General features: G+C 36.6%; 1 protein-coding gene across 1 annotated transcript; it reads right to left on the reverse strand.

The window, feature by feature from the left end:
* Positions 1–1,455: 1,455 nt before the first annotated feature.
* Positions 1,456–9,165, reverse strand: LOC113316059. Its single transcript, XM_026564293.1, has 3 exons — positions 8,591–9,165; positions 7,549–8,485; positions 1,456–1,473 (listed from the first exon to the last, which is right to left on the reverse strand). The coding sequence occupies exons 1-3, from the start codon at positions 9,163–9,165 to the stop codon at positions 1,456–1,458; spliced, it is 1,530 nt and encodes a 509-aa protein (XP_026420078.1).
* Positions 9,166–25,084: the final 15,919 nt, after the last annotated feature.

Below are 25,084 nucleotides of genomic sequence, written 5' to 3' on the forward strand. Positions count from 1 at the left end.
AAAGGTGTAAACGAGGATGAGTTTTCATCACTCATATCAAGAACATAGAAGTCTACAGGAAATATAAGCTCATTAATGTTGTAATATTAATTTTGCGGTAAATAGGAATTCGTTGCTCGGACTTGTAAAGATTTAAAAATAAAGATATATACAGAAAATATGTCACAAGATCAAGAGGAACCAGGACTCAGGATTCCAATGTGTTTCATATTCAAGTGGCTCAGAAAATAATCCTAGGCGATTATAGCTCAAAATAAAACAAATATTAACTATATCTTTGCCAAATTAGATTCCATAAAAAATTACTTGTATATTATAAGCATGGCACATCAAGAATCCCTAGGAATAAGCATGTTCCATCAAACAAAATCACAAGTAATTAATTGAAATCATAAATCAATTAAAATCGGTGCAAAAAGTGAATTAAGAATTATTTAAATAACCACATGACTGAAAAACAGCTTCCTCCATCATCCCAGTATTGGGGTTTAGCTACTCATAATAATCATGTTCTCAAAATGCATACTTGATGCTCAAAATATGATTAAAAGAGTGAAAAATATAAAACAGTGAAACTACGACCCTCTATAAGCGTCCAGAGAAGAACGATACCAGGAAACTGCAGTATAATAACGACACCCCGATGCTGCTGTTGATGCTGCGGAAAATAAGACTGCTCTGTGCAGTCTGTTCTTTGTGTTCCTCAAGGTCCTCTAATGGCAGCAACAGCAGCAGGTGGGAGTTGCTGCTAATCCTTCTTCTTCGCTCCTCTGCGTCCCAAACCTTCCCCAAACTCTTGATAAACTTCTCTAAGACTCGAACAACTCTTTTTATACCATCCAGGGCCACCAAATCTTCCCCAATCTTCCGTTTATTCTCTCTCAAAGTCACGGCTTTTTCTTTTCCTTTTTTTTTCTGTTTTATTACGCGTTAACATAAAGTTCCAGTGTTTGAAAACTCTTTCCAGAGATAGCAGCATATCATCCTATCCGTTAATAGACTTTCCCAGATATCACGTAATCTCCTAAACCCACAAAAGAATCCCGAGTATTTTGCGTCTCTGTTTCGTGAACTTGAGATAAAATCTCTTTCTATTAACTCAACCAAGCCCACCACTTCTCCTACACGATCAAACCAAGCCCAAACCAACTTGGTCCGATGAAAATCCAAGAGGAAATCACGTCCAAAATCATTCAGAGAAATTCATGCAGACGTGAACCAGTTTCCCGCCAAAATCGATTATTTGAACGTGAAGAAGGGTGTCCCCTTAACCAGACTGGGAGTTCCTTTAGCATATGCCTTGAAATGGGGTGCCCCTTATCCAAATGAGGGGTTCCTTTAGCAGTTCCTCTTGGGTGTCTTTAGCGATTTTTCTGGGGTGTTTCTGGGGTACTTCCGGTACACTGTCAACGGAGCTCCAAACGCCGCATTTTCAGCCGATTTCGCCGCAAAACCTTATTCTTCTAAAAACACCTACAAATAAATAAAATAACCAAATAAGTATAGAATCGAGCACTAACACTATATACAATTGAGATATATTAGACACATAAATGCGTCTATCAAATATCCCCAAACTTATTATTTGCTAGTCCCGAGCAAATCAAAACTACAAAAAAAATCCTAACTCACTGTCGCAGGCATCGTCGATTGCATTTAGCGTATGCAATAAGCCTTTAAACCCCTAGGTGTCCCTAGTGGCCGAGTTATAGTCTCGGGAGGGCTTACAAGAGATATACCCACAAAACCTGTACTCCAGACCTTAGCTATCTACGCAGAACCTTGGAAGGTACTAAAGAATCTCCTTGGTTGGCATACTTATTGACTACAGGAAGAAGTACCCTGATGCGAAATTCCAATTGTTGTACACGAGTTTGCACTCAAGCATACTAAAATTCATATAAAGTGACAGAGCTCTACTCAGATAGTTGCACTATGGACATCATATTCGGAGTCAAAACTAATCACATGGATAGATCAAGAAGATGGATATAGAAAAACATGTATGGTTTTGATGTTTACTAAGTGAACGGCGTTTCCCATATCTGTCTGAAGGCCTCCGCCAAAATGAACCTATCCTAATGGATTGAGATACTAGTCTGACTAATATCAACACACTGGCATATACAAGGGTACCAGTGGTCGATAACCTAACTCTAGGTCAACACAACTGGCATATACAAGGGTACCAGTGGTCGACTTTATTGAATTTATTCCTTTTGGTCAAATGGTCTGGTCTCAATTTCTTTTTTTTTTCTTTTTTTTTTTCTACTTTTTGGTAACTACCAATTTTTTTTTCATCTTTTTTTTTTCTCTCTTTTTCTTTTTCAACTTTTTTTATGGTATCTCAATCACTCTAATTCACCCTAGCATTGGTAACAACTTGAATCGTGGGCCCCACCTATCACTTAGAGAAACATAGTTTAAAAACAAAATAAAATAAAAATAGAAGTGAAAAGGACTCAACGAGATATGGTGAAACTATCATGTTATTTCTAACACCTGAGCTCTGTGCTTTTATGAATAGACTCTTTAGATGTTTCCATCTAATCAGATTGGTTCCTCAAACTTGTACAATCAAAATGCTTCCATCCACTTAGATTAGTTAGTGCAATCCTCAATAGGCATAATTTCTAAGCTCTGGAGTTTATTTATTGCAACTAATAAGTTTCTCCTATACCCCCAAACTTAAATCTAACATTGTCCTCAATGTTCTAAAGATAAAATTAAAAACATGAACAAGGAGAAACTATTACCATTCGAAGCAGAAGAGTTAAGGAAAGATATTACCTGGTTGCATGAGTTTGGGTTACCTCCCAAGAAGTGCTAAGTTTAAAGTCTTCAGCCAGACATAGAAAAGGTTTAGTCAACTCGAACCGTATAACAGTAGCCGGGATAACTGTGGGTCTTTAAAACCAAAAAGAGCTGACAAAAGGAAACTGCAGTAAACCAAGAAAATGTACAATACTGGCATGCCCTTACCTAGTTTCTGGATAACTATCGCTAATTGCGGTTCAGGTTCAGGTTCAGGTTCTATGAAGGGGTCTAAATAGACTATTTTCCTCGGATGCATTTCCTCATAGGTAGGATCCAAAATATTAGGTCCTAGAGTCTGGAAAAACTCAGATAAGAACCTGGAATCACAAAATAACCTAAATAATTTAGGATCCTCTAAGTCAATTAGGTATGACTTACATAGTTGACCACAGTCAGAGTAGTGGTCATTCTGAAGCAAATGTGTCGATTCTAATTTCCTAAAGTACTTAGGCTTAGTCTTAGAACTTAATAAGTGACACATTTGAAATCTAAACGTTCCCACAGTTGGAAGAAAACTATTTGGTGGGAAAACAAAGTCAATCTTGGGATCATAGCCTGGGCAAATCACATCAACCAGAGGATGGGTTTCTAACGACTGAACTTCTTCCTGGACATCATTAGGCTCGGGAAAACGAGTATGAAGGTAATCTTGTAAAATGGTTGAGGCACAGATATCAAGTCCTAAGTGTGAGGACTTTCTGAGAGTTAAAGGTAAGGCACTAGGGAATTGATAATCACCCCCAAACTTAGAGTTTTCAGTGTCTCTAGATAGACCTCTAATTATTTCTTGAATTTCCGTATCTTCAGAGTCCTTAAAATATTCAAGAGATTCTTCTAAGTTATTATCAGGTAGTGCATCTTTACTCATATCTACGGGTCTATCTTCTTCTTCCAAGACTATTGTTTCTAAGTCTCTAGACTCTAAAACAGTATTTTCGAAATGAACCCGTTCCTCTAAACCACTATCGGCTTCGTAATCAAAAGGAAAAACTACATCGTCTAAAACGGTGGTATCCCTAATCAAATCCTCTTCCTTTTGAATAGGTGAATAATCATAAAAATTATTTGGATTTGAATTAGAAATAATATAATCACTATACAGCTCAATTGGATTACTAGATTCCTGATCACTATGCCCACATATTTCAGATTCTTCATCACTACTATCCTCATCATCATAATAGTACGAAGATGATTGAACCTTATCTAAATAAGTAGTGTTACCAATTATAAACTCGTTATCTTGATTATGTGAAAAAGTATCTTCATTCTCAAGGGTATTATTGGATACACTATATTGGCAATTCAAGTTATTTCGAGCAATACTTTCGTTCGTCTCTAACTCAAGTCTACGTGTCGACTCAGCTATCCTCTCAAGGGTCTCTTCCAAAGAAAGTTCCCTTAGTGTAGGATCTAAGTTTTGAGTTAATCTATTGAGGATATCTTCTACAGATTCAGTTGTTGTTGCAGTTCTTTCGTCCATAACTACGTTATTCACCTCATCTAATTTATACGTCGATTCAGCTAACTGAGTGAAGACTCAGCTAAATTCCTGAGAGTCTCTTCTAGAGAAGGAATAGGAACTGAAGGATCATAATAAGGACTACTTTTCAATAGTTTGATTGTATCATCTAGAGACGAAGAACTAGTACTATAATCTTCTTGCTCGTATGACTGATGCACGTGTGGATAGTAATTGGGCTCACCATGGTATGAACCATAACCTTGAAAAGGTTGGCGTCCCCAGCCACTATTCTCACTATGGTCATAATACTGATGATGTCCATATTCAAATTCAGGTCGATATTCATTGTATTGGCTTCTATCATACCAGTTCGACATTCTTAATTGCAAGGGAAATCTACACAATCACAAACAAGGCTGACTCGACCAAATCAAACCTATAGAATCTAGCAAACAAAAAGCATGATGGCTCCACTTAGATTGTTTTCTAGACCAGCTTCTATTCCTTCGAAAAGGAATTCGTTACAGTTTGAGCACACCCCTCTGGAATCAATCCGAGCTAATGTAAGTTGAATCGAGGAGAGGGAAGCTCAGTGGAGCTATGATACCCAAGGCCTCACCGCTATCACAAGGCAGCGCAGTCACGCATTCAATTCACGGAAACCATCATGAACTTTGAAGTGTGCTTAAAGAGCAACCAATATTTTTCGAACGAGTTTCCTATTAAGCTCGTTACCCTATTGGTCTCGTTCTATTCAAAATTTTAGGCTTAGGTTCGCGTTTGGTTTCGTTTTCTTAAGGCGGGCAAGAAGGAAACGGTGATGAAATCCGAGTCCTTATCTTGATTTGGCCAGGCCTTGCCCTTTACTAGGAAATTAAAAACAGTCCAAATTCGTCCTCAATCAATGAATCACCTTAAGGAATACAGTAACTCGCTTACAGGAGATTCGCGAGTGTTTCGATGGACTTACCTCCCGTACCAGACGGGGGATGAACCGTTGAAGTCGACTCAGGCCACGACTCCTATGTCATGTACGAACCCGAGGGGCCGAGACGATATTGTAATCGTCGTCCTTCCCTGCAAACAGTTTAATTTTTTATTTTTTTTATTAATAATAAGACCCTTCCGTAGGGTTAAAAAAATGTCCAAAAGTCCAGAATAAAGTCCAAATAAAAAGTCCAAAAATTACAAAAATTATGAAAAATAAAGCCTATTTACAAATTCTAAAAAAAATAAATAAAAGTTATATACAAAAAAATAAAAATAAAGATTAAATCCTAAAAAAAATATTATGTCTATTCTTTTTCTTCTCTTTTAGCTTTTAGCTTTTAGCTTTAAGCTTTAAGCTTTTTGTTCCCAAGTCCTTAGTATTCCACTTCGAACCTGTAAATCAAAGACACAAAAAGAAACGTAAAAAGGATCAAATAGTAATAAATAAATAAAAAATATGAAACCTAAAAACAAATCTATATACAAGTCCGCGTCGGCGGCGCCATTTTGTTGTAATATTAATTTTGCGGTAAATAGGAATTCGTTGCTCGGACTTGTAAAGATTTAAAAATAAAGATATACACAGAAAATGTGTCACAAGATCAAGAGGAACCAGGACTCAGGATTCCAATGTGTTTCATATTCAAGTGGCTCAGAAAATAATCCTAGGCGATTATAACTCAAAATAAAACAAATATTAACTCTATCTTTGCCAAATTAGATTCCATAAAATATTACTTGTATATTATAAGCATGGCACATCAAGAATCCCTAGGACTAAGCATGTTCCATCAAACAAAATCACAAGTAATTAATTGAAATCATAAATCAATTAAAATCGGTGCAAAAAGTGAATTAAGAATTATTTAAATAACCACATGACTGAAAAACAGCTTCCTCCATCATCCCAGTATTGGGGTTTAGCTACTCATAATAATCATGTTCTCAAAATACATACTTGATGCTCAAAATATGATTAAAAGAGTGAAAAATATAAAACAGTGAAACTACGACCCTCTATAAGCGTCCAGAGAAGAACGATACCAGGAAACTGTAGTATAATAACGACACCTCGATGCTGCTGTTGATGCTGCAAAAAATAAGACTGCTCTGTGCAGTCTGTTCTTCGTGTTCTTCAAGGTCCTCTAATGGCGGCAGCAGCAGCAGCAGGTGGGAGTTGCTGCTAATCCTTCTTCTTTGCTCCTCTGCGTCCCAAACCTTCCCCAAACTCTTGATAAACTTCTCTAAGACTCGAACAACTCTTTTTATACCATCCAGGGCCACCAAATCTTCCCCAATCTTCCGTTTATTCTCTCTCAAAGTCACGGCTTTTTCTTTTCCTTTTTTTTTTCTGTTTTGTTACGCGTCAACATAGAGTTCCAGTGTTTGAAAACTCTTTCCAGAGATAGCAGCATATCATCCTATCCGTTAATAGACTTTCCCAGATATCACGTAATCTCCTAAACCCACAAAAGAATCCCGAGTATTTTGCGTCTCTGTTTCGTGAACTTGAGATAAAATCTCTTTCTCTTAACTCAACCAAGCCCACCACTTCTCCTACACGATCAAACCAAGCCCAAACCAACTTGGTCCGATGAAAATCCAAGAGGAAATCACGTCCAAAATCATTCAGAGAAATTCATGCAGACGTGAACCAGTTTCCCGCCAAAATCGATTATTTGAACGTGAAGAAGGGTGTCCCCTTAACCAGACTGGGAGTTCTTTTAGCATATGCCTTGAAATGGGGTGCCCCTTATCCAAATGAGTTCCTTTAGCAGTTCCTCTTGGGTGTCTTTAGCGATTTTTTTGGGGTGTTTCTGGGGTACTTCCGGTACACTGTCAACGGAGCTCCAAACGCCGCATTTTCAGCCAATTTCGCCGCAAAACCTTATTCTTCTAAAAACACTTACAAATAAATAAAATAACCAAATAAGTATAGAATCGAGCACTAACACTATATACAATTGAGATATATTAGACACATAAATGCGTCTATCAATTAACCTGCACCAAAACATTTTCAACAACCCCTTTCGGGTAGACATTAGATCTATCGGCAAGTTGAATAACTGTGCTGGTACTTTTGAGAGGACCAAGATTTAAAGATTCATAAATTGAGGCAGGCATAACACTAATAGATGCTCCTAAATCTAGCAAAGCTTTTGTAAACCTTGTTTTACCATCCGTGCAAGGTATAGTAAAACTGTCGGGGTCTTTCAATTTAGGTGGGAGTTTCTTTTGAAGATATGCCGAAGCACTCCACCCACACTCATTACCTCATTACCGGTCAATTTGTGCTTGTTAGTGCACAATTCCTTCAAGAACTTTTTCCTTATCGCCTCAATTAATGGAATGTTCACTTCGATCTTCTTGAAGATTTCCCAAACCTCTTTGTCCAACGTCTCCTTATTTGATTTTGCAAACCTGCTAGGAAAAGGTGGAGGAGTAACATAAGTAGAAACAAGAGGTTTAGAGTTAGAATTTACCGAATAAGTCTTTTTACGGATTGTTTCGTCCACTTCTTTCTCTAAATCACGTTCATGGGACTCCGGTGATGTTGTCGGTTTCTCTACTTGTTTCCCACTTCGCAACTCAATAGCATTGACAGTCTCCCTGGGATTCAATGGTTGCGAGGGAAGTTTTCCAGCTGCTTGTGCTTCCAATTTGCTCACGGTAGTACCTAGTTGACCCATTTGTGTTCGGACGTCCTTTATATCCATCTCTGCCTTTTGCTTATCTTGCGCCATTGTGCTGAGAATGAGATTCAACTTGTCATCTATACTCATGCCTTGAGCTTCTTGTTGCGTCCTTTGCAAGAATTGGTATCCACCTTGTTGATTGAAAGGTGTGGAAACTGCAGCTTGCTTGTTGGCGTAGCTAAAATTAGGATGATCACGCCAACCCAGATTATATGTGCTGGAATATGGGTCATATCTTGACCTTTGCTGATTTTGGTACATAGCACTTGCTTGCTCGACTTCTTCGGTGTATGATGATATGACGGCAGCTGCTATTTGTTGCATCATCCTCTCCATGTTACCCATTCTATGTTCCAAATTTGAAGAATCACCAACTTCATTCACTTTCCTTACCATTTGCTCACCCCTAGTGTAGAATTGTTGAGTGTTTGCATCCATGTTCTCTAATAAGCTTGTAGCTTCAGCAATGGTTTTGATGGTGAGTGCACCACCACTTGCGGCATCGATCAAATTTCTATCATTAGAAAGCAACCCCTCATAAAAATATTGAATCACAAGTTGATCGCTGATTTGGTGGTGTGGACAGCTAGCTAAAAGCTTCTTGTAGCGCTCTCAATACTCATAGAGAGTCTCCCCCGATACTTGTCTAATACCACAAATCTCCTTGCGAATCACAACTGCTTTTGATGCCGGAAAATACTTCTCAAGGAATAACTTCTTCATACCATTCCATGTGGTTATACTCCCAGGAGGTAAGCAAAAGAACCATTCTCCTGCAGCATCTATAAGGGAGAAAGGAAAAACTGTCATCATAGCCATATCGACATCTGCAGTTGCTTGCTTCAAACTAGTCACAACATGATGGAATTGTTGTAAGTGACGATTAGGATCCTCTCCCGCTAAACCTCTGAATTTGGGCAGCAAGTGAACCAATTGCAGCTTCAACTCAATGGTTCCATTCAGCTGAATACATAAAGGCTGCTGGTCAATGTTTGGAGAATTGAGCTCCTTGAGTGTTCTTGGAGTAGGTGGTCGACCTCCCATTGTGTTGTCTTCCTCTTTGTCTGAGTCCGAGAATTCACTTGGTGTAGAACTAGGAGGAAGTGGAGTATTCACTGCTCGAATCAAGTCTTTTAGCAAAGTGCCCGAACGAAGACGTATACCAATTGGACTTGGTCTGCCCTCTCCACGCATTCACCAAAGAAATAGTACCTGAAAATCAGATTCTAAGAGATTGAATAAGTAAACTGAAATTGAAACTAAAAGCAAAAATATAAACTAAGAATAAAAATAACAACTACACTTTCCACTGCCTCCCCGGCAGCGGCGCCAATTTTGAGGAGGTGTCAACTCGCAAATAATATTTCTCTACTTCTATTTACACTAGCAAGTAATATAATGAAAGAAGGATCGTCCCAAGGGAGGTGTATTAAGCAAGAATTGTTACGGAATTACTCTTAGAAAAGATGATGTGTTGTAGAAATTCTGAAAATTGTAAGTTGTATTCAAATATAAGATGAAATTGATTAAAGGTTCATTCTCGGCCACGGAATATAAATCAAATTGACATATAGCTACGTTCTTTGCATTATCTCGTTATTAAAAACCCTAGGATAATTAGTACGCTCAACTATCCTGTTATTATCTCCAAAGCTCACCGGACACGGAAGCGCTCGACTACCGGATTCTACTTGTCAAGTTTCCTAAAAGTACGCTCTCCAGGTGTGACTTAAACAAATGCTCTAAGTTTTATGAGATAAGATTGTTCCTAGTGATAAAATCAAAAGCATGAATTACCTACTAGTGTCAATTTCTACATATGGGTACTTAACAAAGTCCCATCATCAATACCCATATATTGCTACTTATGTTTATATTTCTAGAGAAATACGGGTCGAAGAAAATCTAAACTAGCAATAAAAATTATGAATCAACTATTTAATTTCGAACTTAAACAATCAACAAATAATCCATAAACATTATTGTCATAGTGGAAATTGAACAATAACGAAAACAATGACAAGAAAACGAGCTATTTCATATCAATTGTAGATTCATACTCCAGGCTTTGAAATCGCCCCTAATCAAATATTGAATTAGCTACTCATAGTCATAAGTTCTTAACAATGGCTTAAAAGATTGTTTAAAAAGAAGAAATAGGGTTGAGAATAAACCCAGGCAGCAAACAAGTTGTTGCTGTACTTCTGGAAGCTAGGTTCTGGACTTATCTTCAATTGCAGCTGCGCCGTTTCTCTATTGATTAAAAGGTAGGGTTTCAGCTGTGTTTCTGACCTCCTTATATATAGCTCTGCACCTGTAGTTTCGTGACCTCCACCGACCCAACCATTTACAGCATACACAAATACATGTTGGCTTCTAAATCAGGTCCAAGCCAATGCCAAACGCGACCAATGAATTATGTTAATCTCAGCTTCTAAACCGCGTCCTAGCTGCTGTCTATAAGCTCCCGTATACTGCCCTTGAACGACCACAACACCCATGTGTTAACTGTTTTTGTTACACCAGATGGACCCAACTTCATAACATTCCAACCTCCCCTGAACTGCTCTTTGTTCAACAGATAAGTCCACGACTGCAACATCAATTTAAACTGCACCTGGAATAAGCTCTTAATCCTTTACACAATGATGAGAAACCATGGCAGCAACAACTCCTTCCACTGTTCTTCTCGACACATCACAGACCCCATAATACTTGTAGCTCAAACCCTGAAACTCATGGCCAGCTGTTGTTGTAGCAAGAGTGTCTGGTCACTTAGGCAATCTCTCGAGCACCTGCTGTGCATTTTCTGGTGGTGAAAAGGGATGAGTTCACCGTGGTGATTTTAGCAGCTCCTATGCATCATTCCTCCCTGCAAATTTGAGTTTACAGACAAACCATTAAAATATTCAAGCATTCGATCACAGTTTCATTACAGATTGCAACCATTCGAACCACAAAACCCATTATTATAGCTCTTGCATCTGTATTTCTCCCATTCATTACTCAATAACAGCAACAACTCAAATTCAGGTTAAGATGCAACCTAAATCAACCCCAATCTCTACCCATTTCCTCCTTGCTCTTTCTCCATTAACGAATCCAGCTCAACCCTGTAAAACAATCCACACAAATTTGATCACAACAGCTTCATATTTTAGCTGAAATTGAGCTCAGTTCAGCTCCAAACTCGAGCTCCTATCTCTACAAGCAAAACCACCAATACCCATTTCTCCTTATTGGTTTCTTTACTGGAATCTCGCTGCCAAAACAGCACAAAATCTCCCCATGAACTCCAACCATCTTCCTTGCCAGAAACCATCGACTCACAGCACAATTTCTTCCATAAAACGCCATCCACTACATTCTTTCTTCTTCTTCTCGGCTTCAGCTGAGACTCTTGACACTTGATGAATTCTGTCGATTCCATGGCTGGGTTGAAGGTTACGGCAAGAAAACCAGATCTCCTTCTTTGTTAACAGGTGAAAGAAAATGAACCTGCTGACTTTGATTTCCATTGAGACCTAATCTTTCTCCCATCTTGAGTGCACATGTGTGACTCCCTTGAGGTGAAGTCCAATTTCCTCCACCGAGCTGCTTTAGTGTTGGGCCCACGACCTATGGCCAACAGCTTACATCCAATATACCACTGCACCTGTGCGCGGTTCCCGGTCCATGCCTTTGCGTTTCTCTGACAGCAACAAAGAGAATTAAATTCTCTTTTAACTCCAGCTTCGCTGATAATGTCCTTGGCCTCCAATGAGCTTTAGCCGCGTGTCGGGATGCAATCCACTTTAGCGCTTTTTCTTGCCAACAACATCCGTCTCTTATTTCTCAAGTTCACTTCTTTTCTTCAATGTCTCTTCATCACTAAATCTGCCATGCTTTTCAGATAGAATTTACATCACTAAAGCCGACATGCTTTTCAGACAGAGATGATTAAATAAAAGCAAATAATGAGAAATAATCCGCCTTCAACAGCAGTTACACATAAAAGAGTCTTTTGCGATGTTTCTTCTTCTTTTGTTCCAAATGACTCTAAAGTACCTAAATACTCAAAAGCAAACATAAGATACATAATTTACAAGAAAACTTAGCAAAGAAAGCATAAACAATAGATAAATATTAAGGTGTTTTAGACACCTATCAAAGTTCTACTGGATCTCAAGAGGAGTCTTGCCTTCTGGATTTCAATTTTCAAGATCCGAAAGAAACCAAGTGGATACCTACTAATAGTATGGTGAACTTCATCAATGGTTTTGAAGAACTAAGAACCAATCTCATATTAATTGTTCGAAATCAAGATTGGTTAGAAGATGGAATTGAATAGACACTAGCTGATCTTGCAGACATGAAAGAACAAGTTGAGAAACTTGGAAAATAAGAGGTGATTGCTGACAAGTCTCTCAAGACATGCTTCAAGAGTTTGAACACTAAAGAAACCTCAATGAATAATCAGAGCACCACTAAGGATTAAGTCATATGATGTAATACTTAATCCAGGGAATAAACTTAACAAATTGCTGATTCATTTCAATATTTTGTCTAAAGTCTATTCAATAACTATCAATAACATGAAAGGTTAAGATTTATTTTGTTAGAGCAAAGCTCGGTTGAACTCACCCAGCGTTGGTATGTCAAGTTTGGTTGTCATATTTTATTATCAAAACTCATCTAGAGTCGCTTGATTAAAACTAGAGTCAACTTCGTTAAGGTTAGACTAAAAAGTCTAGGAATGTTGAGACATACAAGTATTACTCCGAAAACCTGAATAATGTAAAGAAGTAGTGAACTACAACTACGATATCATCCTTCCACTTGAGGTTAGTAATATTGATTTGAACTATTTCATTCCTAACGTATCTTTCAAGTCGTGCTATATTGAAAACATAGCTGTGAAGCTGTATTTATTGTACGTATTGTATAATGCTCTAGTGATGTTACATTATCATAATAGTATGATCATATTATTAGAGAATTAGACTACGAAGTATAACGCTTATCTTTTGAACTTCGTAGATATGACATCGACATAATCTTGTATATATTGTTATGATTATGTGAATGGGTAATGGTGAAGATTTCATCCTAGGAAACAATGTTTTACATTTTTTTAAAGGAAGTACATTCATGAACTTGTTTCGTGAATCGAAAGGGAAATCATTAGGCTTATTTGTTAGAGCACTTCTCGGTCGAACTCGCAAGCATTGCTATCTCAAGCTTGTTTGTCAAGTTTAGTTGATCAAAACTATAGTCGTGTTTTCTAGTCTACTTATAGCCATGTCTCGGATTAGGATAAAATGTGTAGTTGAGCTTTAGACTTCACGACGTTCATCGATTGAAGACGAAGATCTACTGAGGAGATCTTGGAGGAACTTCATCAACAAAAGGTATGTGGAGACTAAAACTTATCTATCACTCAAAAGTCTATTCTATTCTATATTCTAATAAGACTAAGTCGTAGCTATATAGACTATTATATTATACACATTTAATATTTCGATCTGAGTTTATCTTGGTTATCTATTTCTCGAAATATGTGTTGAAAGCTTTTTGCTTTAACCATGTTCATCATTATTCGTAACGAGTTTAGATGGAAAAATTTATTTGTTGCAAACTAAATATTAAGTCAAAAGATGATCATGTGAAAATTGCCTTGAAACATCTTATATGATTTGTGTGAGACAATCATTTGATGTCAACTTGGAAGGTTTCGTCTTGATCATTCGATCACTTGAAAATTACTTGAAGCTAATAGTTTGTATGAGACGGTTATTGTGGTCTTCTAAGGATGTTTCAATGATTGAAATGGGAGTTTAAAACAATTAACCATGTCATGATACAACACGGTATGCATACCTGATATGCGAACTGTATTGTTATGATTCAGGTCCGGGAACCTTGTTTGCGTACCTAGTATGCGAACAATTTTGCATGAGTTCGGTCCGGGACAGCTGTTTGCATACCTGGTTTGCGAACGGCTGGACAAGGCCAATGTCTGGAGTTGTTGTTTGCATACATGCTTTGCGAACACAATGGTTTAAGTTCTAAAATCGGTTAAGTATGATTCTCATACTCATGAACTAAACATTTATGAATTAAGGAATGCAATGTTTGCAAACCATGTCTTAATGTTCATAAATTGATTATTGTATAAGTACTTTGTACAATTACGAATCAATCCGATTTTGTTTTAATTGGTTCATATATATTTCTATGAGATAGTGGACAATTGAACAACTCTATTTGAAACACAATTAGATTCATTTGATTATCTTTCATGATTGATTGATCATCATATTTGATCTAGAAGTGTTAGATGAATATGGTTAAGACAAAAGTGTTCATATGGCTAAATTCGGTTAACTGTTATTGAGCCTACTCAATATACACGTTTAAGTACGGTTACCCATATCTAAATGAAGGTATATTTCATTTGTGAGTAACAAGCTAAGACCATCTAACGGTGGAGATTGATTGCTTTATTTTAAAGCAGACTTAACGTGAATCTTAAATCAGGAGTTCACCTAACAATGCATATTGAATGCTTTGTTACTAAGCTATCTTAGATTTGACTACAAGCAAACCCTGATTTGGAAGACTATATAAGGGAGAACTCCAGAAACTGGAAAACCTAAACGCGGCACTTTCCTATGTCCTAGTCGCAAAATAGAGTCGATTCTCCTTTAACCTAGGTTTTTCCAAAACCCTATTAGGTTAACGACTTAAAGATTTCATTTGGGATTTGTGAAGCCAGATCCAAATATTTTCTCTATAGTTGTGTATTCTGATCTTACTTGTTATATCGTGTTGGGTACTATCTTCTCTAAGATTTGCTCGAGATTTATATCCGATAAGTAAGATATAAAAAGTAATCACAAAGTTCTTCGTCTCAGACTTTGTGATCCTACAGTAACTTTTTCTACTACCATATAGTTAAGTTATTGTGAGGTGATTGATATTTGTAGGCTGCTCTTCGGGAGTATAAAACCGGATTATCAATTGGTTCCTGTTCACCTTCATTTATCAAAGATGAAAAAAAAAATTTATAGGTACTTATGTGGAACACATATTTATCTATCAGAATAGACATATCTGTATGAGACATGTTTGTTTATAAATCTTCGACTTTGGGTCGTAGAAACTCTTAGTTTTGGGTGAGATCAGCTAAGGGAATTAAGTGCGCAGAATCCGGCGTGGTTCTAGAGGCGTAAGGAAAGTGATTGTACCTTAATCGGTGTGAGACTTGGTTAGGGCTCAACTACATTCCGGTCCGAAGTTAACTTGTACTAGGCTAGTGTGTGTAGAGGCTTAATATAGTATGGTGTTCAATCTGGACTAGGTCCCGAGGGTTTTCTGCATATGCATTTTCCTCATTAACAAAATTTCTGGTGTCTGTGTTATTTCTTTTATGCGTTATATTTGTTTATATAATTGAGATATCATAGGGTGTGCGTAGTTCAATCAATTGATAAATCCGACTTTGATTATTGGATAGGAATTGAATGGCACTTGGGCATTGGTCTTTGGTGTCGTCCAAGTTATTTCTCATATCAATCAGGCTCACAGATTTCTATCTGTTCGATTGCATATTGTATTTAGAAATTGAGATTAAGCTCTTTGATATATCTCTTGATTGAGATCGCTTTTAATTTGGTGCTCATGGAATTATATTGGAGTTAGTCCATACAGATTGCCAAACGAATTATTGGATGTGGTTGTTATACCTCTGCTTTTTCATTATTGGTCTGGATATTCATTGCAAATCTTTGGATGACCAATATGTGTGAGATGGTAGAACCGATCTTAACTTAGGTTATGTATCTTGGTTTAACTAATCATAATGTCTGACTTATGATTTGATATGCCTAATTTTTACTAATTGGTATAACCGATCCTAAGTAATCACCATGTGATGGTATGATTTATCCTTGTAATTGGTATGACCGATCCTAGTAATTGGTGTAACCGATCCTAGTAATTGGTGTGACCGATCATTGTAATTGGTAACCGGTCCTGGTAACTAGTATGACCAATCACAAGGAACACAGTGTGTAAATGGAACCGATCCTTGTAACTGGTGTAACCGATCCTAGTGACTGGTGTGACCGATCACAAGTGTTTGCATATGTAGGTATAACCGATCTTAGTGATTGGTAGAACCGATTGAACCCATGAATGCTATTTGGTATTTGATCAATCACATAGTAATCTTGGAATATAGGTGAACCAATTCTAAACTTGTTTGGAAGTGTGGTGTAACCGATTCCAAGAATGCAAATCCATGTAAATATGAATAAGGATTTGCAGTGAAAATATGTCAACATACTTTGAACACTAGCAGTAACTCTTATCATTTATTGTTCAAAGATATTCCTTAGTACTCAAGGTGATCCCATGCCGACATAAATTAAGAATCTTTTAATTAAGGATTTTGATTTTATATATATTAATTACCATCAATTAATGTGTAACTCTAGAAAATAAAAATTAGTAATGTGGATTTACTAGTTGGAGATTTTCTATTGAGAGATTTCGGAAATATTGGACAAGCATTTATTGGAATTATGAAAATAGAATTTTGCCATTTATTGCATATCTTGAGAATATTTTCGGTTTTGGAAATTCCTTGATGTCCAAACATCCTTGGTTTATAAATACATATGTTTTCATTTCTAGCAAACTATCCTAAGAGCCAGGCAAACTTCATTTCTTGTTGTTTCTGGTGAAGCCGTCTACTCGGAGAGGAAAGTATCCTAATTAGGTCAAATCTCTTACGACCACTGGTTTAAAGACTTCTGTGGGATCAAGAAGCTCTACGAGTACCATTGGTGGGAAACTAGATAATTGCAGTGTTATTAGTTTTTGACTGATTTGATTGACTAACGGTTGTTGAAACTTTGATTGCACCTAGTTGTTTATTCTTGAGAATCTTCTCTTCTGATATATAAGATTCACTCAAACTAGATCGAAGTATCGACGGGATATTTAGAACTGTTTGTGGATCTAAAGACATCTTGTGATAATCACCCACAGAACGGAGTCTGTTAACAATGGATTATCATAAGACGTCTTTAGATCTACAAACAGTCTAAAGATCCTCGTCGAAACTTCGATCTAGTTTGAGTGAATCTTATATCAAAAGAGAAGATTCTCAAGCATAAACAAACAAGGTGCAATCAAAGTTCAACAACCGTTAGTCAATCAAATCAATCGAAAACAAAAGATAAACCGCAATCATCTAGTTTCCCACCAATGGTACTAATAGAGCTTCTCAATTCCAAAGAAGTCTTTAAACCGAGCGGCCGTAAGAGATTTCGCCTAATTAGGTTACTTTCCTCTCCGAATAGGCGGCTCTACCAGTAACAACACAACTAGGTAGTTTTGCTGGCTCTGAGGATTAGTTTGCTCGAAATGCAAACTTTGATATTTATAGACCAAGGAAGTTTGGACACCAAGGAATTTCCAAAACCGAAAATATTCTCAAGATATGTAATATATTACCAAATTCGGTTTCCATAATTCCTGGAAATGCTTTGTCCAAATATTGACCGAAATCTCTTAGAAAATCTCCAACTAGTAAATGCACATTACTAATTTTAATTTTCCAAATATAAAATTAAAAACCTTAATTAAAAGATTCTCAATTTATTTTCGATCTGGGATTCTCCTTTAGCTGTTAAGGAATATCTTTGAACAATAAAAGATAAGCGTTACTGCACATGTTCAAAGTATGTCGACATCTTTACTTTGTAAGTCCTCTTTCATACTTACAATCTTGAAGACGATTTGCCACACTTCCAAACAAGTTTAGAATTGGTTCATCTGACTTTCAAGAACTATGTGATTGATTATCCTATCAAATCACCAAACATGGGTTTCACGGTTCTACGAAAACAAGTTTCGGTTCTACCTTCATGTAGGTACTAGAATTAGTCACGCTAGTTACCAAAACTTGGTTGACTAGGTACTAGGATCGGTTCCCACATATATATGGTATCTAACTTGTATTTGTTGCACATGTCCATAGGATCGGTTCCCAATATCTAGAAACGTGTTGCACATGTTCATAGGATCGGTTCCCAATATATAGAAACTTGTTGCACCTCTTACAAGGATCGATTCCCCTCTTGTGATTGGTTGCACCTCTTACTAGGATCGGTTCCCCTTTGCCTAGAGTTGGTCATACCAATAACACTAAATCGATCATACCATCTCAGGTGATTACTTAAGATCGGTTTCACTAATAAAAGTCATACCAATACAAAAGTCAGGCCTTGTGAATAGTTTTACCAAGAACATAAGCAAGTCATGAGCGGTTATACTAATCACACATATTGGTAGTTCAAAAGAATGAATAACAATACCAATAAGCCTAGCGATTTCCCTTTCAATTCACAAAACAAGTTTATGAATTTACTTCCTTTAAACGAATCTAAAACATTGTTTCCTAGGATGAAATATTCATCTCATACCCATACATAATCACAATAGAATTCAAACGATTATGTCGATGTCTTATATACAAAGTTCAAAATATAAGCGTTATACTTTGTATTGTATTCCTTAATACTACGTCTAACTAGAGTATAAGCATTCATAGCTTCGCAGTTATGTTTTCAATATGCACGACTTGAAAGATACGTTAGGGAATAAAACAGTTCAAGTCAAATATTACTAACCTCAAGTGGAAGGATGATGTCGTCGTTGTAGCTCCGTACTTCTTCACATTCTTCAAGTCTTCACGTAATTCTTGTAATATCTCATATCCTAATACTTTCAAGCTAACCTACACGAAGTTGACTCTAGTACATAATCAAGCGACTCTTTAAATGAGTTTTGGTTCACTAAAATATGACAACCAAACTTGACATACCAACGCTTGGTGGGTTCAACCGAGCTATGCTCTAATAGTTTCCGCATTAAAATTTTTATTATAATAAAGTAAAATACACATATACATTAACTCCCTTATACTTGATAGTGATCCTATAGATATTACTGAACCTATTATCAAGTAGAACACTTTGATTGTCGTATCGTCTCGATCTTGTATCCATAGTCAATCACACAAGTTATCTTGTTATCGTATTGTATCGATCTCGTATCCATAGACGATCACATAAAGTGTGAATACCGAAGTTGTTGTATTGTCTCGACTTTGTCTATAGGCGATCACACTTGGTAATAGGACTTATAGGTTGATAAATACAAGATTGTGGTGTATTTTGGTACCCTCGTCTTTTCATATGGTATCAGAGCAGGCAAATACGAAAATATCTAACAATCTATGTGTGGTCCCATCCAACCTATAAGATTTGAATCTATGGTTGATTCAATTAACGTACTATGAAGATTAGATGACTCAAGGTTGTTTGAAATAAATACAAACAATGAATTATTGAGTCTTTACGATCCAAAGAAATTTGGTCTGTAGAAGATTGTCAATTATATCTCAGATTCACTAAAGATCCTAAAGACAAAATGAGCTGAAAACTCATTGAGTTCACTGAAATTGAAAAACAAATCAGTGACCTATCTTTTGAACTCGAACTTTACGAGTTAAAGGAAGAGGAGTCTTTTAAAAATATCTGCAAAATTCTCAGTGATAGTCAGCAATTACAAGATGATGTGGATAATTTTCTTCTTGAACTTGAATCTATAAAACAAGATCCTAAAGAACCAATATCTGAAAGAAGTCAATATCTACATGACTACTGCATGAATTTTTCTCTTGATAACATAAGTTTGCAATCTTGTCCAAATTTAGATGATATCAACTCTAATATATGTTTAAACAAGGTTGTATCATATACAGATACTGTCTCTAGTAAAAAACAAATGGTTAATAATGATGAATTACCCAAAATTCTCATTGGATATACAACATATTCTAAGCCCATGAGTACTTTCGGATATCGGCCAACTAGTCCTCTTGAAGAATGCGGCTTCGATCCATGGTCTAACTTTCGAACCGATCCATGTGAAATCGATTTTGAACCGACACATACTTCGGTGATAATAACGAATAATGAAACTTCTTCTCATATTATCTCTTCTTTGAACAGTCCGAAAGAAAGAGAAAAGTTCAATTCCAAATCAAAAAACAATAGGAGTTTTGATTCTCTCTTGAATTCAAAACAAAAATTGGGTTCAATCCCACTCAATCTTCAAAGGGTACTTGCAATTTACTTCAACTTCACATCAAAAGGAGAAGTTCGAACATCAACGAACAATTCTGATTGTAAGTTTCTTCTATTCTTGTTCCAATTTGAAGTTCTTACAAAATCCCTAGTAACATGCATAATGGGAATTTCACTAGAGGAGAAGGTTCGAATCAAACCCTTAGAAGAGATACACCAAATTTCACTTTCTCCGATGAAACCATTGATTCTCTGCCAACACTTATTTTCGACATCAACTCTGAACTTTACTTTGTTAATCAAGATTTCTTTGATTAATGGGGCAGGATCCAATGACATGGTTATATTGACATAATCATGACATGGTTTGGCTATTTTTTCTACAAAATCCAAACGACAACGAGTTTGAATCTAATTTTTTGGTGACATGTTCCACTTAAATAGCTCTACTTTCCTGCCAAAAATGAGAGTATTACGATATATGAAACTTCACCATCCACAAATTTTAATTTCAACTATTAATCTTCAACGGCTAGTATTCAAAATGGTAAATGATAGTCTTATACATCTAAGAATGCTCTCATTTTTGGTAGGAATGTAGATATATATAAGAGGAACATGTCAATAAAAAATTAGCTTCAAATACGTAGTCCCTTGGATTTTCTAGAAAAATGGCAAAACCATGCCATGATTATGTCAATATAACCATGTCATTCGTGCATGTCGATCTTCCAGAATATGTGAGTTTGTATCGCAGCCGTAATGACTAGGGTAACATTCACACCAGTAACTTATACTGGGTCACCTAGCCTACTTAGGGAATTTTATGGGAATATGTATGTTATGGATGCTAAAAGGTGTAAATTTTGCGTTATGGTTCGGAGACGATGCTTAGAAGTGAATAGAAGCGTGATTTCCTATCTTCTGGGTTGCAATATTGAGAATATGTTTCTTCCTCAAAGTAATGATTTCAACAACGAGCATATTCCAGAGGTTCTTGGTGGAAAAACCTGGAGGGGGAACAACCTTTGTATTAATGATATTCCAGAACATCTCAAGTTCTTTGGAAAACTTGTTGACACAATTTGGCTCCTAGCGAATTACACAAAGTGAAGTGGAGTCGTGACATGACAGAATTAATCTATCATACAATAATATGTACTCCTAACTTTGACTTTTGTGGGTTTATTATCAGACAGATGATAAGAATCCGAATAGTGGAAAAGCATGGGTTTTCCATGTCTTATCACTAGAATTTGTTGTGTCTTTGAAATTGGTGCCAATGATTCTCAAAGACTTGTACCAAAACCACGTAATCGTTCTATTATCAATAGAATGAGAGAACAAAGTCATGCTGGAACAAACACAAGCGCTGCTCCTAGTACTCCTATGTTCAAGATCTTGATCTTGAAACCTATTATCGAAGGCTTAGTAGGAAGAATGATTTTCTTGAGCGTCAAGTTAATTTTGCATCAATAAAATTTATAGAACTTGCTGAAGATCTCAGAATGATTGCTCAGGATTACAAAGACACATAATCTGAAGAAGAATGTGGTCTGAGCGACACCAGCTCAAGCTCTTAGATTTCTTTGTCCTAAACTGTTGAAACTTGTGTACAATCTTAGGACTAGTTTATCTTTTGAACTTTTATGTTCAAGGTGGTGTAAAACTTTTAAGCTTGTAGACCTTGTTGGACTTGTTTGTCATAGTATGATGTTTTTTTGTTAATGATGCAGTTTGATTTAATGATCTATTCATACTTTATGCATTGTCCATTTAAAATTATGTAGCACTAGAAGTTACACAAAATGAAATGGGTTTAAAAACTATTCGGTAATGAGATGTCTGATTTCGGTTTTCATTAACCTTAATATTCGATCTCATATGATGTAACCCTTATGATTCGGGTAGCTCTTTTTGTTTTAGCGTGATTAAGTTCTAGCTCATGTTGGTAGGCTTTGACAAAGGATCATATGATTAAACTCATATGTGAAAAGTCACAATATGTTGAATCAATTTGTGTTTACATGACCGATAAAAAAAAAGTGTTTACATGAGTTGTGTTTAGCATAACATATGTGTTTCAGGTTTTCAAGTTTTGCTATTGGCGCGCATTAGTTAAAACCGTTTCAACCTTTCTCTCGTAAAGGTTGCCTTTGTTGTTGTTCTTTTGTTCTTGCGAGAGGATGACAAAACACTGGGGAAAGTTCTTATTTGAACTTGCGTTTAATGATATATCTTTCTGGGGAGAAGAGGCTGCGAAATTTGAGGTAACGAATTTGTTAGTTAATCGTTTTTAAGTTTGAGAAAAGCCTGTTCATATTGCATATATTTTGGTATTGCTTAACAAAATTTCGGTACAATTGATATGTTCCATTATATTGTGTATGGATGTATGTGCGATTCAATTGTTTCCGGTTAAAAAAAAACTGTGTCAATTTATTTGGCTTATTCTTTGGTATCTTCTTTATTGTTGGGTATCAAGTGTTTTTGCTTAGCGAAATTCGGTGCAATTGCGGTGCTATAATGTGTATGTTTGTTTCAATTGCTTCCAGTTAAGAAAATAATTGTGCAAGTCAATTTATTTTGGTTTGTATGTATTGTTTAAGGCTTAACAAAATAGGGGATAATTTTTTTAGTCCAATTGATTTCGTATAAGAGAAACTAAGTTAATTTTGATCTTAGTTAGACTTATCAAATTAGAGGATTCAGTTATTCAAGTCTAATAGAATGCCTTGACAAGAAAGACTAGTTAACTAACCTAGTGTTTGTCTTGTCTAAAGGAAAGGTCTAAGTTATTGTCTGAATAATTAGAGCCTGATGAGACAAATAAAGTTAAAGTCTCCAAGAAATTTTAGTAAGCATAGCCATGTTGAATATTTCCATGTTTTTGAATCCCAGACCTCCTAATTCTTTGGGTTTGTTTACTGCATCCCAAGCAAAGTAATAGACTCCTTTGGATCTGTCTTGTTCTTTATTCCAGAAAAAGTCTCTTTGAATGGCATTGATCTCATTACAGATGGTTTTTGGAATTTTGAAGCAGTTCATCTGATATATACTAGTTGTGGAAGTGACAGACTGAATCATTGTCATTTTTCCAGCAGTAGAGGGAGTGGTTTTCCATCCAGCAAATCTGAATTTAAGCTTGTCTACACAAGGCTTGAAAGCTTGGATCTTGCTTTTTGTGGTGAACAGAGGGGAACCAAGATACTTGTCTGTTGGATTAATCCTTTGAACCTTCAAAGTATTACTGATGTTATCAGCAATGTCCGGGGCAGTGCTCTTGCTGAAGAAGATACCAGATTTTGAGAAGTTTATCAACTGTCCAGAGGATTGACCAAATTCCTTAAAAATCTGAATGAGATTATTGCATTCCTGAAGATTAGCTTTGCAGAATATCATGCAGTCATCAGCAAAGAGCAGGTGATTGATAGCCGGTGCATCCTTGCAAATCTGGATACCATGAATTTGTTGATGAGTTTCAGCATGGGTTAGATACCTGGATAGGGCTTCCATACAGAATAAGAAAAGATAGTGGGATAAGGGGTCCCCATGTCTTACCCCCTTAGAGGGTTTGAAGAATTTTCCTGGAGATCCATTGACCAGCACAGCCATACTTGTAGTGGAAATGCATTGAGATATCATGTTGCACCAATGAGAGCTGAATCCCATCTGAGATAAAACCTGAAGAAGAAAGTCCCAATTGACTCTACCAAATGCCTTTGACATATCAATTTTAATGCCCATTGTGCCATTGTTTCCTTTTTTCCCTCTTCTAGTATTCATGTGGTGGATAATTTCATGAGCTATGACTATGTTGTCAGATATTTGCCTTCCATGGATGAAAGCAGATTGAAAAGGGGATATTAATTTTGGTAGAAGAGGTTTTAGACTTTGGGCAATGAGTTTTGAGATGATTTTGTAAGTAGTGTTACACAGGGATATTGGTCTGAATTGAGCTGGTGTGATAGGTTTTTCAGTTTTGGGAATGAGGGATATTAAGGTGGAGTTCATTTCTTTGAGGATATTCCCAGTTGTGAATAAGATTTGAACCATGCGGATAATGTCTTCTCCCACAATGTCCCAGTTGGCTTGAAAAAAGTTTGGGGGGAAGCCATTAGGACCTGGATCTTTGTCACCAGTCATGCTGAAGAGAATGTTATTGATTTCCATGGGTTCAGGTGTTCTGATAAGGTTCTGATTCTCTTGGGTAGTAATTGTGGTGGGTATGAGCTTTATAATGAAGGGGTTGATATTGATGGGTTCTTCAGTGGCCATCTTGGAAAAATGATTGGTGAAAGTTTGGGTAATTTCAGCAGTATCATGGATCCAAGTACCATCTTCCTGTTGGATAGAATCAATCCTATTCCTCCTATATCTTTTCTTAGCAGCAATGTGGAAGTACCCTGTATTTTTATCTCCAAGCTTGATATGTAGGTCTCTGCTCTTGGTCTTCCAGAAAGATTCTTGCACATGTTGCCAATGTGCCACCTAAATTCTTGCTTCTTTTAGCTCTGCTCCTCTAGATGATGTAAACTGATTTTTTGTTATCCAATCCATATGTTTGATGCAATCTTCTAAATTAGTTTTGATGTTTCCATAGACTTCTTTATTCCACTTCTTTAGTTTGACTTTGATGTCTCTTAATTTCCTTGCTATTTTTATGGATAAAGATCCTTTATGAGTTATCTTCCAGCAGTCGGCTATAATGCTTTTGCAGTCTTCATGATCAAGCCAGGGACCAAAGAATCTGAAGGGGATTTGACCATGTCTCCATCTAGGATTGGTATTGAGAATGATTGGGTTATGATCAGATCCTAAGGCAGTGAGGCTTGAGATGGTGGTATTTGGGTGGTTGTCTAGCCAAGCTTCATTAGCTAGGCCTCTATCAAGTCTTTGCTCTATGAGCTGAGTACCAGATCTCTTGTTAGTCCAAGTGAAAGGGCATTCAGTGTAGCTTAGATCAGAGA

The sequence above is a fragment of the Papaver somniferum genome, chromosome 10 (genome assembly GCF_003573695.1).
Source record: "Papaver somniferum cultivar HN1 chromosome 10, ASM357369v1, whole genome shotgun sequence".
Classification (NCBI taxonomy): domain Eukaryota; kingdom Viridiplantae; phylum Streptophyta; class Magnoliopsida; order Ranunculales; family Papaveraceae; genus Papaver; species Papaver somniferum.